The following is a 14,484-nucleotide window of genomic DNA, read 5'->3' as shown; positions in this document are numbered from 1 at the left end:
GTAACTATTAAAGTAATCGGATTTACAGCTAAAATTCTTCTGAAAAGGAAACTCCAGGACTGAATTATTTCATAGGTGAATTCCATCAAATATTTAAAGAAGAAATAGCAAATCTGTATGATCCAGAAAATAGAAAGTGGCATTCATGACTTTTATTCTTTCTTAGAGATTTTCCAAAGAAACACAAAAAGGGCATTTATTTTCTTTATGAAATAAAGCTCCTTTTATCTTGCAATTACCACATGGTTCCACTGAACCCTCTTAGAATAGGACAGATCATGGGGTCTTAGTGAGCTTGATTTAATGACACTAGCTCTATTTCATTATTCTAGGAAACATTCAATTCTTTTTCATTCATTGTTTCCAGTTATGCTAAAAAGAAAAAGGAGACTAAATAATAACAGGAAAACAAACAAAAACAGAGTCTCCTAGCAGGATGATATACTGAAAAGCATCACCACTGTTACGTTACCCCTCACTTTTCCGATTGCACTGCCCTAGGTGTAACAGCATGTTTCCGAAAGGTATAAAAGACGCCAGGGACCCCATCCTGGGGTTATGTTAGCTTTCACTGAACACAGTTGAGAACTGAGAATTCTTACTTCATGCCCAGATGGCAAAGGGAAGAAAACTGAGATCGTAAGATGTTCCACAATGATTAGATGAACCAGAAGATGATGGTGAACTGGATCATAGAAGCCAAATCTCCTGATGAGTGAGTGATTCACATCCAAGAACAGCAAGGAAATCTGTTTTCAGTCAGTCAGTCACTCATCAGGAAGGACCGGATCATACAATATTTTGTGACAAGAAGCTGGCCATCCAATTTTGCTAAGAGGATGCTTGACAGCATTCTTTCCTCTTTGATGATGTACACGCACCAAAAGGAACTTGATGTGGGTTGTCAGCAGATAAACGGACAAGGCCCGTGTGCTATAAACAAGGGAACAGATGATGTAAACGTATCGGGTCACTGGACTAACCACTCTAACTGGTATTTACACATCTAAAGATGAAAATGCTGTGCAGTTGTGAAGCAAACAAGATGGTCTTCCTGTCTTCAACAAAGTTATGAACCTTCAAAGTTTTCAAAAGTATTGCATTTGATGATGCAGGTGGAAGGTGAAGGCCCAGAACGCAGAGGGGTCCAAGTGAGCGGGCGGGATGGCTTCTAAAAACGGGAGGCGTCCAGGTTTGGCTAGCGGAGAACAGTGAGACTGGGGGGTGAAAGAGACCAACTCTCCACACAGAGGAGGTGGCCCCAACCCACATGCACCCTGAGTTCCAATCTCTGTCCACTGCCCATCACCTGGGTCCTTCTGGACCAGTCAGAAACTCACCTCGAGACCCCAGTTCCTTCATCTGCAAACTCAGGTAGCGATGCCTCCTTGAAGAGTTGTAGGGTATGAAAAGATACATCTTCACGAAGCACAGGTTCGGGCTCCAGCCATGGGAAGGCTTGACTTTCTAAAGCAGTGCCTTGGTTGGGTCTCAGAGCTCGGACTACACCAGAGCCTTGGGGCCCAAGCTGGTCTTCCTGCATCCAGCCTCTGCATCCACCCTCTACTCTGCAGCTGCTGAAGGATGTCTGCATGGCACAACACACCCTCTGACACACCATGGCAGAGGATTCTCTCCAGCCTGCTGACCAAGCCCCTTCTCACCCGGCCCTCCTGCAACTTCAGGCCTCCTCGCCCACTGTGCATGCCACTCTGTGCCCGCATGCTCTGCCCAGTCCCTGAGTAGGCTCTGCACTCCCTCCTCTGCGGGTCTGCAAGTGCTGCCCCCTGGCTCTGAACCACAGTCTGGTAACTCGCATTGGACAAACCCCTCCTCACATCTCAAGATCTAACTGAAATGTACTTTTCCTCCTCACCTCAAGCAGGCTTGGTCTCTCCCCTCCCTGGGGCACTTCAGATATCCTTGTATTCTTCTATATCTTTCCGAAAGGTATAAAAGACGCCAGGGACCCCATCCTGTTTTTGTACTTGTCCCGGTTCAGCCCCAAGTCCCTCAAGGAGAGTGTTCATCTCATCCACCTTTGCACCACAGAGTCCTGGGGTGCTGCCCAGCTCACAGGAGACCCTCGATAAACGTGGGATGGATGAACAAATAACACAACTAACACGGCCGAATCACGTGGATGGGAAGACTGCTCTTTGTGGTTGAAATTGTCCATATCCGTTCTGCATAAATTCTCCAGAAAGTTCTTTTTGAAGGATATTTTCTTGCTTTGTTTGAATGTTAAGCAATCAAGTCTCATATTAAAGCTCCTCACAACTGGAGCAATTGGAAGCAGGTGTCCAACTCACGTGTTCCATGATTGCTTCACTTAGAAATTTCTGACACTACAATCGTTTTCTTCCTTGCTAGCTTTTTAAGTAGAGACAAAATAAACCCAGCAAGTTCCGAAGGGAAAATTAAAGGGCAAGGTCAGCGGCCTCCGCAGCCTGCACAAGTGGCAGAGTCTGGCCCAGTGACAGGGGCTTCTAGGGGGTCCCCCTCCTGGGGAATGCCCTTGTCTGGGGGTGGGCACTTGTCTGCAGCCCCTGGGGGCTGGAGGTGCCTTAAGGGCAGAAGGGCCCAGGGATGATGTCACTACTGGGCTGAATCTCTGAGTATCAAGGGCAGCCCTGAGCTAGCAAAGTGGAGGCTAACATTTCAAAAAATATTGATATTGTACTTGTAATAATTGGTAAGGGAGAGGCTGAATGTTTCCTTCATTCATGCCTGTCAACAGATCTCAGTGGGGGAGGAGACTGTGACAGGTCCCAGGTAAGATGGGAGGCCCGTCACTACTTCAAGGAGCAGATGCCTTTACTGAGCGAAGCTGAGGAGACGAACAAGTCATGGCCCCAGCTGGACACACAGATTCTCCTACTGTGAGCGAGGCTGGCGTGGGGTGAACAGGGGTGGGGGGTGGGGAGTCCTGCCTGACAAAGGGCTGGAAGGGGTCCTTGCATCTCCCAGAGGGCTGGCACCGCTGACCCCAGGGTTTAAAAGAGACAAATATATAAGCATGTGGGTGGATTTATGCACATGGAAAAAAGAGAGGACACTTGGTTTACACCAATCACCACAAGCTGCTGTGGTGCCAGGCTTACTGCCCAAGGTAAGGACTCAGGCCTGGGGGAAGTCCGAGTGTTCTGACAAGCACCCAGCTCCGCCCTCTGCATGCGGTGCTCCCAGAGGTCTTGGAAGGCTGAGCGACACGCGTATCTACCTGGCCCTGGGTTCATAACAAAGAGAACGTACAAGTACACATGTGTATTTACGTGTAAATTAACCAGACTGGGATGACGCACAGGGAAGTACAAAAAAAAAAAAAAAACGATGCTCACGGGCGCCCAGATCAAGTGTATCTTCTCACCTGTCTCTGCATTTCCTAGTCTTTCTACACTGAGCGTGTGACCCTGAGAGTGGCTTTTCTTGAACTAAGGAAAAGACAGAGTGAACAGATCGGGGACGCCAGCTGCCCCGCCCCCAGCCCCGGCCCTCGGCACCGTGTGGAGCCCGCATGGACGCCGCCCCGCGCTGGCCTCTTACCTGGGCAGTCTCTGGGGCGCGTCGTCATCCGCACTGAACGACCTCTTCTCGCACAGGTTCCGAAACTCCCGGAAGTTTAACGTGATGCTGAGCCTCAGGCCGAGAAGGCCCAGGAGGCGCTCGAACTCCTCATCCTTCAGGTTGAAGAGCAGGTGCTGCAGCAGGCGGTGGAGGTCGTGCATGGTGAGGACGCCGTCCCTGTCTGTATCCATCTTAAAGAAGGCGGCGTACGGGTCCTGGAGCCGGGACACAGCGTCACAGCCCGGCCGCCGAAACCTGGGGCCGCCCTCCCCGCCCCCCCACTGCCACTCCCGCCCTGCGCTGTGGACTCATCCCCAGCAAGAGGGAAGGGCCGCGCTTCAGCTGTGGCATTTTTTGGAGATTTCCCTGCCCCGGGAGTACCCTTGCCATGGTTTGCTTTCCCAGGCGCCCTCTTTCAGCGCTCAGAGCTCAGGAAAGGGACTGGAGCAGCTTTTCTTTCCCTCCTGTTCCTTTGCCTTCTGCGAGTGGTACTTCCAATATCGGAAGTGAAGACCGAGTATGCTGGAGCTTTCCAGCACATAAAAATCTGGTCCTCGATGTTTTTAATACGGCTTTTGGAAATGGCAGCGCCTTTCAGAAAGGCGGCTGCTGTCTACAGGGGAACCCGCGCTGAGCTGAACTCTGCCAAGGAGCTGCCCAGAGGATGGGCCCTGGTTTGATGCCTGGGCTGAAATGAAGGCCCAGCCCGCCTGCCTGAGCCCTGCCTCTGCGTCTGCAGGTCGCGCTGCGGTGACTCCCACTTTGCAGGTGAGGGAACAGAGGCCGGCAGGGAACCTGAGGCTGCAGCCGGGCTGGGGGGCTCAGGGCACATCCAGGGGGCAGGCTGCCCAGTTTCCAAGCCCGGCTCTGCCCGGTACTAGCAGAGTGACTGAGGAAAGAGACTGAACCCTGCCAGGCTTCTCACCCATCACAGAGGAGGACAGACTCACTGCCTACGGGGTCATCGTGAGGACTATGCCGAGCAGGCGAAGCGCTTAGGAGCGGACGGGTAAGTCCCATTAGGGTCTAAAACGCTGTTTGTTACTATTACTGTTGCCGGAGGTCGGACAGCGAGCGCCCAGCAGTGGGATCTGAATTGGGTCCATCTGGGCCAACACCCCCGCTCCATGGACTCTGGCTCCCTGTGTCTCGGGCTTGGAGTGCAGCCGCTGCGGCTGTCATCCCCACCCCCGGTCCCACCAGCACCTCACACGGCCCCGCCTGGGGTCTCTCCGGCCACTCTGGGGGACCTGCCTGCACCTCCGTATCCTAGGACCCTCCATAGAGGTCACATAAAGCAAGACTTGCTTTGACTCAGGTGTGAAATTAAAACCAGCTGGGGTTTTGTGGAAGACCTACTTGTACTCACTTATTCACTCACCAAAGTATGCAATCACTTCACCAACTTGTGCAATCGTTACGTTAACTACAGTGGGAGCCGACATCAAGGGCTGCCCCTGCCCCTCAGAGGTGCCACCATCCAGCAGCCTCGTCCCCGGGGGCACCACCCACTGGGACCACGGGCCTGTCTCTGCCACGGACTCCCTCCACGTCACAGCTCCCAGTCCTCACACAGCGGCCAGATGCATGTCTCCAAAGGCTTTGCAGCATCTCCCCTTAGACGTCAGCATGAGCAAGGCCCAAATCAAACTCCTGGCCCCCAGCTCATCCTCCGGGGCCTTCCAGCTCAAGAAGTGGCAGCGCCTTCCTTCAGCGGCTCAGACCACAATCCGGGGAAAGCAGCAGAATGTGCAAGGACGCAAGGGGAGGAAGGGCGCTGGCCGGAGCATGACCCAGGGTCAGGGCGGGGGGCATCGAGATGCGTCAGAAAGGGGCTACAGCCAACCAGGCAGGACCCCGGCTCATTCTGAGAGACAGGGGCCGCCCTGAGCAGAGCAACGTGTGGAGACCACTCTGCAGGGTCAGGCATTCAAGACAAATGGTGAAGCGAAAACAGTGGCTGAAGCATACATATGCTGCTGCTGCTAAGTCACTTCAGTTGTGTCCAACTCTGTGCGACCCCATAGAAGGCAGCCCACCAGGATCCCCCGTCCCTGGGATTCTCCAGGCAAGAACACTGGAGTGGGTTGCCATTTCCTTCTCCAATGCATGAAAGTGAAAAATGAAAGTGAAGTCTCTCAGTCGTGTCCAACCCTCAGCGACCCCATGGACTGCAGCCTGCACCAGGCTCCTCCGTCCATGGGATTTTCCAGGCAAGAGTACTGGAGTGGGGTGCCATAGACAATCATAAGTGTGTCTATTGTAAAATGGGAGCTCGGTAATAACCAAAATAAACCTCCAATTGGCAATCTGTGCCGGGAAGATGTTTCAAGCACAGTAAACTGGCTGCCCTGCTCCTGGGGGCTGGCTCTAACCACAGGGAGCTCCGCACCTCCCCTCCCCTGGACTCAACATTGTTTCGTCTGCTGAGGTGTTTGTGCCTACACACTCTGGGGTCTCCACACCTCGGGGTCTCCACGTCCCAGGGTCTCCTCACCTTGGGGTCTCCACGCCCCGAGGTCTCCTCACCGTGGGGTCTTCTCACCTTGGCGTCTCCACGCTCCAGGGTCTCCTCATCCTAGGGTCTCCATGAGCTGTGGTCTCCATGCCCCAGGGTCTCCATTCCCCAGGGTCTCCTCACCCTAGGGTCTCCTCACCCTGGCATCTCCATGCCCCAGGGACTCCTTACCCTGGGGTCTCTTCGCCCCAGGGTCTCCCTGGGGTCTCCATGCCCCAGGGTCTCCATGCCCCAGGGTCTCCATGACCTGGGGTCTCCACGCCCTAGGGTCTCCACATCCTGGGGTCTCCTCACCCAAGGGTCTCTTCACCCGGGGGTCTCCATGCCCTGGGGTCTCCTCACCCTGAGGTTGCCTCACCCTGGCGTCTCCATGCCCTGGGGTCTCCTCACTCAGGGGTCTCCATGCCCTGGGGTCTCCTCACCCTGGAGTCTCCTCACCCTGGGGTCTCCTCACCCTGGAGTCTCCTCACCCTGGGGTCTCCTCACCCTGGCGCCTCCTCACCCTGGAGTCTCCTCACCCTGGGGTCTCCACGCCCTGGGGTCTCCTCACCCTGGGGTCTCCTCACCCTGGGCTCTCCTCACCCTGGGGTCTCCACACCCTGGGGTCTCCACACCCTAGGGTCTTCTTGCCCTGGGGTCTCCATGCTCTGGGGTCTCCCCACCCTGGGGTCTCCTCAGCCTGGGTTCTCCACACCCTGGCATCTCTACACCCCAGGGTCTCCTCACCCTGGCGTCTCCACGCCCTGGGGTCTCCTCACCCCAGGGTCTCCTCACCCTGGCGTCTCCTCACCCTGGGGTCTCCTCACCCTGGCGTCTCCACGCCCTGGGGTCTCCTCACCCCAGGGTCTCCTCACCCTGGCGTCTCCTCACCCTGGGGTCTCCTCACCCCAGGGTCTCCTCACCCTGGCGTCTCCTCACCCTGGGGTCTCCTCACCCTGGAGTCTCTACACCCTGGCGTCTCCTCACCCTGGGGTCTCCTCACCCTGGAGTCTCTACACCCTGGCGTCTCCACGCCTGGGGTCTCCTCACCCTGGGGTCTCTCACCCTGGCGTCTCCTCACCCTGGGGTCTCCTCACCCTGGAGTCTCTACACCCTGGCGTCTCCACGCCCTGGGGTCTCCTCACCCTGGGGTCTCCTCACCCTGGCGTCTCCTCACCCTGGGGTCTCCTCACCCTGGAGTCTCTACACCCTGGCGTCTCCACGCCCTGGGGTCTCCTCACCCTGGGGTCTCCTCACCCTTGGGTCTCCTCACCCTGGCGTCTCCATGCCCTGGGGTCTCCTCACCCTGGGGTCTCCTCACCCTGGGGTCTCCTCACCCTGGGGTCTCCACACCCTAGGGTCTTCTTGCCCTGGGGTCTCCATGCTCTGGGGTCTCCCCACCCTGGGGTCTCCTCAGCCTGGGTTCTCCACACCCTGGCATCTCTACACCCCAGGGTCTCCTCACCCTGGCGTCTCCACGCCCTGGGGTCTCCTCACCCTGGGGTCTCCTCACCCTGGCGTCTCCTCACCCTGGGGTCTCCTCACCCTGGAGTCTCTACACCCTGGCGTCTCCACGCCCTGGGGTCTCCTCACCCTGGGGTCTCCTCACCCTTGGGTCTCCTCACCCTGGCATCTCCATGCCCTGGGGTCTCCTCACCCTGGGGTCTCCTCAGCCTGGGTTCTCCACACCCTGGCATCTCCACACCCCAGGGTCTCCTCACTCTGGGGTCTCCATGCCCCAGGGTCTCCTCACCCTGGCGTCTCCTCGCCCTGGGGTCTCCTCACCCTGGAGTGTCCTCACCCTGGCGTCTCCATGCCCTGGGGTCTCCTCACCCTGGGGTCTCCTCAGCCTGTGTTCTCCACACCCTGGCATCTCCATGCCCAGGAGTCTTCTCACCCTGGGGTCTCTTCACCCTGGCATCTCCACATCCTGGAGTTTCCTCACCCTGGGGTCTCCACGCCCCAGGCTCCCCTCACCCTGGGGTCTCTTCACCCTGGAGTCTCCATGCCCCAGGCTCCCCTCACCCTGGGGTCTCCTCACACTGGCGTCTCCACGCCCTGGGTCTCCTCACCTTGGGGTCTCCACTCCCCGGGGTCTCCACACCCTGGGGTCTCCTCACCCTGGGGTCTCCACACACTGGTCCTCTGCCCCATTTTGAAGCTAAATGGTCAGTTTATCAAACTGATCTTCTTTCCCACTTTAATGATCCTCTTTTACTTCCCTTGTGGCTCAGCTCGTAAAGAATCCGCCTTCAATGCAGGAGACCTGGGTTCGATTCCTGGGTTGGGAAGATCCCCTGGAGAAGGGAACGGCTATCCACTCCAGTGTTCTGGCCTGGAGAATTCCATGAACTGTATAGTCCATGGGGTCGCAAAGAGTCAGACACTACTGACTACTTTCACTTTCACTTTACTTCTCAACACAAAAACAGTTGAGGTCATTCTGCCCCTGCCTCTGTGTTTGAATGGCTGCTATTTCCCCCATCTTTTTCATGACAACTTCTGCATGCAACCCATGCCTCAGTCATGCAGAGCTGGGAGCTTTCCCAAAAGCCCATGGCCTGTCTGCCACCCACCTTGAGTAAGCCCACTCTTCTATTTTTTGCTCCTTTCTTTTCCCGGCCAGCACATGCTAAGGGTTTAAGATTCCGTTTGGGGGTCACCTCCTCCAGGAAGCCCTCCTTAATGGTTTTCCTTGAGCCCCCACAGATGTACCAGTCCCTCTATGACAGCCAGTCACAATGTGTCTGAAATGTCTGTTGACCATCTGTCTTGGGCTGGACTGAGCTCCCTGAGCAGGGCTCCCAGTTTTCAGCCCCAGCTTTCGGCAGAGAGTCTGGCTTATGACATGAAAGGGCACAAAGCCTGTTTGGTGAGCGCAGGAGAGGAGTGGATAGGATGGCTGAAAGGACCCTAAATTCGCTGTAACTCAGGTTGTCATGACTTCCCGCCCCTCCCTGTCTTGTGAGGAGGGTCTCCTTACTTCTCCAATGTCTTTGAGGGGCAGAAGGCAGGCCTAGCAGAGTGTCAACAAGGGAGGGGAGGGGATTGCAGAGTTAAGTCCCTTCCCCAGAAGGGGAGAAGGGGCAAGCCTGGGTCTAGGAAGGAGAGCTCTGGGGCTGCAGGGCTCATACCTGCTGTGGCTGAACAGAGAGGAGGATGGGGCGGGGGGCTGGGTCCAGATAAGGCAGGCAGCAGGGAGGTCGTGATTTACCCGGAAGAACTCCTTCAGTCTCCGGGGGAACTGTCTCAGGCACTCTTCAGCAGTGACAAAGAAGCTGTCCACATCACCTTTGGGAAGAACTGGAGTCTGGGGTGGGGTCACTTCTGGCTCGTTCATCTTAGGATCTGAAACAGTGAATCAGGAGGCTTCTGTTAGTGGTGGGCGCACCTCTGTACTTCTATCTCAATGCTTAACTTCTTTGGTCCCCAGTCCTGTTAGAACTCTTGACAGTACTACGACTCTGTGACAGAACATGGCTTGAACTCTGTTCTGATCTTAGAAATGTCCCTGTCACCACAAGAAAAGCTTGTCCTCAGACCATCGGGGCCACCCTCTCGCTTGACGCGTTCCCACGTCTGGCTCCTCCGTCCTTGCTCTAGGGCAGGGATCACATCCTGCTTGTCTATCCCTTCATTACCAGAGGCAGAGAAGGAGGATTCCTGCCCGTTCTGTTTCCTAGAATCAGGTCCTCAACGCAGGAACGTGTAATTCAGTCACGGAGCAGGTTCTGCCCACGTCTGTGCTGGATGTTAGACTGGAGGCCTCCAGACACCTTCTGGACAAACCTTGGCCCTTTCCATGGCTCTAAGAGGCAGAGTCTCTCCTTGAGCCTGGTTTATGCACAAGGAGACCTATTACTATGTCCATTCTACAGACGAGGACATAGGGGTCCAAGTGCCCCGAGGTCACAGAGCTCACGGGCTGCTAACCCAGGCCCGCTGGCTTCCAGCAGGTTGATGACTGAATGAGGCCATCTCTCTCTTCCCTGAAACGGAGGAAGGAAGTGTAACCTCAACTTAAAAACCAGCCCATTTCCCTGAAGTTGCAATGACTTGAATGTGGCCTTCTCTAAAGCCAGGCTGCAACCTCGGACTTGGTTTAGGACACAACTCTCTACACATGCTGTAACCCCCTCCCTGATGTGGTCTGAGGGGTGAATGGCAGGCAGGGCCTCTGGAACTCACGGGCAGCCTTTAGTCCAGCCTTGAACCTGACCTCTGCCTCGCCTGCACCTGGGTCTGGAGTGGCCTCTCCACCCCGGGTTTGCTATGCCTAGTGGATAACATCTCCCCCTGGTGCCTGATCCCCTCTGCCTTGCCCACCCCCACCCCCCATGGCCTGGAGCCTCCATCTCCCCACCTCCAGCATCTGGCCATGTGTTGGGGGGACTGATAGGGGACAGAGGAGTTGGGGAGAGGGGGAAGAGAGGAAGCTGCAGGGCGAGGTGCCCACTCGTGACAGGCCCCCTGCTCTGGAACCTCAGGAAGTCACTGCTCACTCTAGGCCCCTGATTTCCTTGCCTCAGTGATGGATGCACCAGGGCACCGGAAGCACTCACTAAGATAAATGCGGGTTCCTTTCTTTTTATTGCCTCAAAAAGTCAAAGCGTATAGCCAAACAAAGTGTCAAAATCCTAAAATTCCACAGCTTCTCATGTTGTTTTTGGGGTAGCAGGTTGCAGGACCTCTCTCCTTTAGGATCAGCAAATGATATCTGGTGGGGGCGCTGGATGGGACCTTCCTCTTTCCTGGCGAGGAGTCACGGCTGCCAGCTCCTTGAGTGAGACCACTGCACTATCCAGTCTTCGCTCAGACCAACCCCGGGGAAGGACAGCACAAAGCAAGTAGGGGTCTGGGTTCTGCCCTGTCCAGCCTGCAGTGCTTTCATATAATCTGTGGACTCGTGGATATATACACGGGATTTCTGCAGCTTTTCCGGAGGGCTTATTTGTCCATCTAAACTTCAGTAAGAGTGGAGACAAGGGAGGAGAGAGACAACAAGAGCTGAGAAGCTGAGAAGCGTGCTGGTCGTCCATCTGCCGGGTGTGTGGCTGGGAGAGCAGAACAGGGGCAAGGGGCAAATGGGAGGACCCAGGCGCTGAGCAGACTGCACTGTGGACCATGAGTCCCCTGACAACCCTGCGGGGCAGGGGGAGGGGAGGGACAGGGCCAGTGGATCTGGGCCAAGTCACTGAATCTTTCAGCACCTCTGGGTCCAGGAAGGACACAGTCCCCGCTGGTGCACAGGTGGCTCTGATGACCGATAACCAGCATCTACTTTTAGGAGGAAGACCTTAGAGGACGCGAGGTATGACTGGAGGAGCACAGGCTTGGGAGTCAATTTTAGAAACCATTTGTGCGCTTACTATTTGTAGAAGGCTCTGCCAGACAAAATTTGGCACTCACAGTGCAGCTGAGTGGGGGTAAAAAAAAAAAAGGCCGCAACGGATAAAATTAAACAAGAGTGTCTGTTTCAGTCTTAGGACGCATGTGATTTCCACATCTCAGCTCACACTACTTCAACCCCAGTGGCCTTGGGGCCCCATGCGGAAGGACCCGTGGGGCCCTGCGTGGGAGCCGGGTTTGTACTTGGCTGTTAGCTACCTTCGAATCCCGCTGCAAAATCAAGATAACTCATCCCTTCTTTCTTATATCCTAATTTTGTGGTCAACAGAGCGTACTGATCGTCATCCATGGGCATTCCATAATCTTCTAGGACCTGACGAGGAAGACAAATGAGGGGGAAAGGCTGTTAGGTGGTTTCGGGTCTTTGCTGGCTGAGCCCTCCAGCCCCGCGACGAGCTCATCACCACGGCCTCTGTGGGCCAGCCTGGTTGTTACTTGTCTGCTCCCACCCCCAGCTTCCCACGGGCAGGGCCGGGTGTCCTGGGGCTGGGGCCCTGGGCAAGGCTGGTTGGTTGAGTGAGAGAACAAAGGTGCAGGCGGGCTCCCAACCTGGCCCAACCTGGCTTTGGTCAGCCTGGCACGCAGGCTGCAGGCATCGCTGCAAGCCTTGTCACTGGCTGTACCGTCCAGGTGTCCAAATTCACATTTGCTGTGACGGCAGCAGCTTTCGAGTTTCAAAAGTTAGGTTCATATATATTCACATACATGCCAGGAAACACGAACAGAGTAGAGTAAAGCAAGGGGATTTGAGGACAGAAAACTAGAATTTTGATCGGAGTTTCATCAGTTTAAACTATAAGTTACTACGCTTTTTGCGGGGGATCCACAGACACCTGCTTTCCTCTCCTTGTGTGATCCACTCACTGAAAGTTACCCAGGATCCCTTCACTCCACCACACATAACCTACTGTTGACCTACGGTCTCTCTTTTGTGTGGGTGGCAGGTAGGGGCTGGGGGTGCAGCAACTGAGAAAACATACTTCCCTGCATTGCAGACGGAAGCAGAATCCCCTAGATGACTCTGCCCAGGAGGAACTGATGGTCTGGGCTGTTCCAGGGGCAGGTGACATTGGCAGCCCTTTGCTGAGAGCCAGTTAGTCAGCAACCTGGACACAGCTACCTGCCCAGAGGTGAATGCCCCCAAAGGGATGCCAGAAGCGGGACAGAAGACAACACCCCCGCCTCTTGCGAAGTGTTCACAATTTAAATGAGAAAACATGGCTTTCCTTCCAGAAAAGGACACTGAATCATAATTCAAAATGTGTCTGTGCATCTAAGGACCAAAGATACCCAGGATGACTAGACTCTCCCAGGACGGACACAGGAAGGCTGTATGGAGATGGGTTAGAATAAAGGCTCTGCCTGAGTGTTGCGGGGTGGGGAACACACAGACAAGATAAGACATGGTGCTGATCAGGGGCTGTGGTGGCACAGGAAGCCAGAAGGTAGAGAACAGAGGAATAGTGGGGTCAGTGCTACACAGACTGCATTCTGTGGAGGAAGCTGAATGCGGGGGACGGAGCAGGAGGATGGGATGAGATAGAACCCATCATCACCATGACCATCATCACCATCACCATCAACATTACCACCATCACCACCATCACCACCACCGTCACCACCATCACCACCATCACCATCAACATCATCATGATTTAGCAGTGCTTATCGGTAACCTCAGATATGCAGATGACACCACCCTTTTGGCAGAAATGGAAGAGGAACTAAAGAGCCTCCTGTTAAAGGTAAAAGAGGAGAGTGAAATAGCTGACTTAAAACTCAACATTCAGAAAACTAAGATCATGGCATCCGGTCCCATCACTTCATGGCAAATAGATGGGGAAACAATGGAAACAGTGACAGACTTTATTTTCTCGGACTCCAAAATCACTGCAGATGGTGACTGCAGCCATGAAATTAAGACACTTGCTCCTTGGAAGAAAAGCTATGACCAACCTAGACAGCATAGTAAAAAGCAGAGACTTTACTTTGCCAACAAAGGTCCATATAGTCAAAGCTATGGTTTTTCCAGTGGTCATGTATGAATGTGGGAGTTGGACCATAAAGAAAGCTGAGCACCAAAGAATTGATGCTTTTGAACTGTAGTGTTGGAGAGGACTCTTGAGAGTCTCTTGGACTGCAAGGAGATCCAACCAGTCCATCCTAAAGGAAATCAGTCCTGAATATTCATTGGAAGGACTGATGGTGAAGCTGAGGCTCCAATACTTTGGCCACCTGATGCGAAGAGGCAACTCATTGGATAAGATACTGATGCAGCGAAAGATGAAGGTAGGAGGAGAAGAGGACAACAGAGGATGAGACGGTTGGATGGCATCACCAACTCAATGGACATGAGTATGAGCAAGCTCTGGGAGATGGTGAAGCACAAGGAAGCCTGGTGTGCTGCAGTCTACGGGTCGCAAAGAGTCAGACATGACTGAGCAACTGAACAACGATGCCTATTACATGCCAGGCATTGTCCTGAGGTCTCTACAGGTATTAACATCTCATTTAAGTTGTGAGAAAAGCACTCTTACTAACTCCATTTTAAAGATGCAGAAACTGAGGCTATGAGAGTTGCCCCAGACACATGATTAGGTAGGGACAAACCTGGGATCCAAACTCAGTTCTTCTTCTTGACCGCTGTGGTGAGAGCCACTGCTGGGAAAGGCCACTGGCCTCCAGACAAAGAGAGCACGTGGAAACAGATAGGAATGCCAGTAGCGAGTGGGGGAAGAGCTCCTCTGTGGGGTGCTGGCCCCCCACACGGATCCAAGCAGACCAATAGGCAGAGGCTGACCTGGTCTCCGCAGAACACCTCGCGATGCCCTCGGGACACCCGAGAGGGGGAAGCCGCCAATGAGTGGGTACGAGGCCACCTGCCATTCCCCATGTCCCAGGAGGCCATCAGGAGACAGATTGTCCTCGGTTCCCGGGGTCTGACAGGTGGTGCCTTCCGCCCCGGCCCCCGCAGGCTAGAGCTGTAAAATATAGACCCACTTAGCAGCACC

At 54.7% G+C, this 14,484-nt stretch overlaps 1 protein-coding gene across 4 annotated transcripts in view; it reads right to left on the bottom strand.

Moving 5' to 3' along the window:
- Positions 1 to 14,484, bottom strand: part of EFCAB6 (EF-hand calcium binding domain 6) — a 252,473-nt gene that overhangs the window by 81,367 nt on the left and 156,622 nt on the right. For all 4 annotated transcript variants that reach the window (XM_070371471.1, XM_070371470.1, XM_070371472.1 and 1 more), the window contains 3 exons: positions 11,672 to 11,786; positions 9,279 to 9,412; positions 3,547 to 3,782 (listed from right to left, as the gene is read on the bottom strand). In XM_070371471.1, the coding sequence (XP_070227572.1) occupies positions 3,547 to 3,782; positions 9,279 to 9,412; positions 11,672 to 11,786 (485 nt within the window). The remainder of the gene's footprint in view (positions 1 to 3,546; positions 3,783 to 9,278; positions 9,413 to 11,671; positions 11,787 to 14,484) is intronic.

Source organism: Bos mutus, chromosome 5 (assembly GCF_027580195.1).
Source record: "Bos mutus isolate GX-2022 chromosome 5, NWIPB_WYAK_1.1, whole genome shotgun sequence".
NCBI lineage: Eukaryota > Metazoa > Chordata > Mammalia > Artiodactyla > Bovidae > Bos > Bos mutus.
Note: the sequence above shows the minus strand (reverse complement) of the source record. Positions and strands in the feature narration are given on the sequence as shown.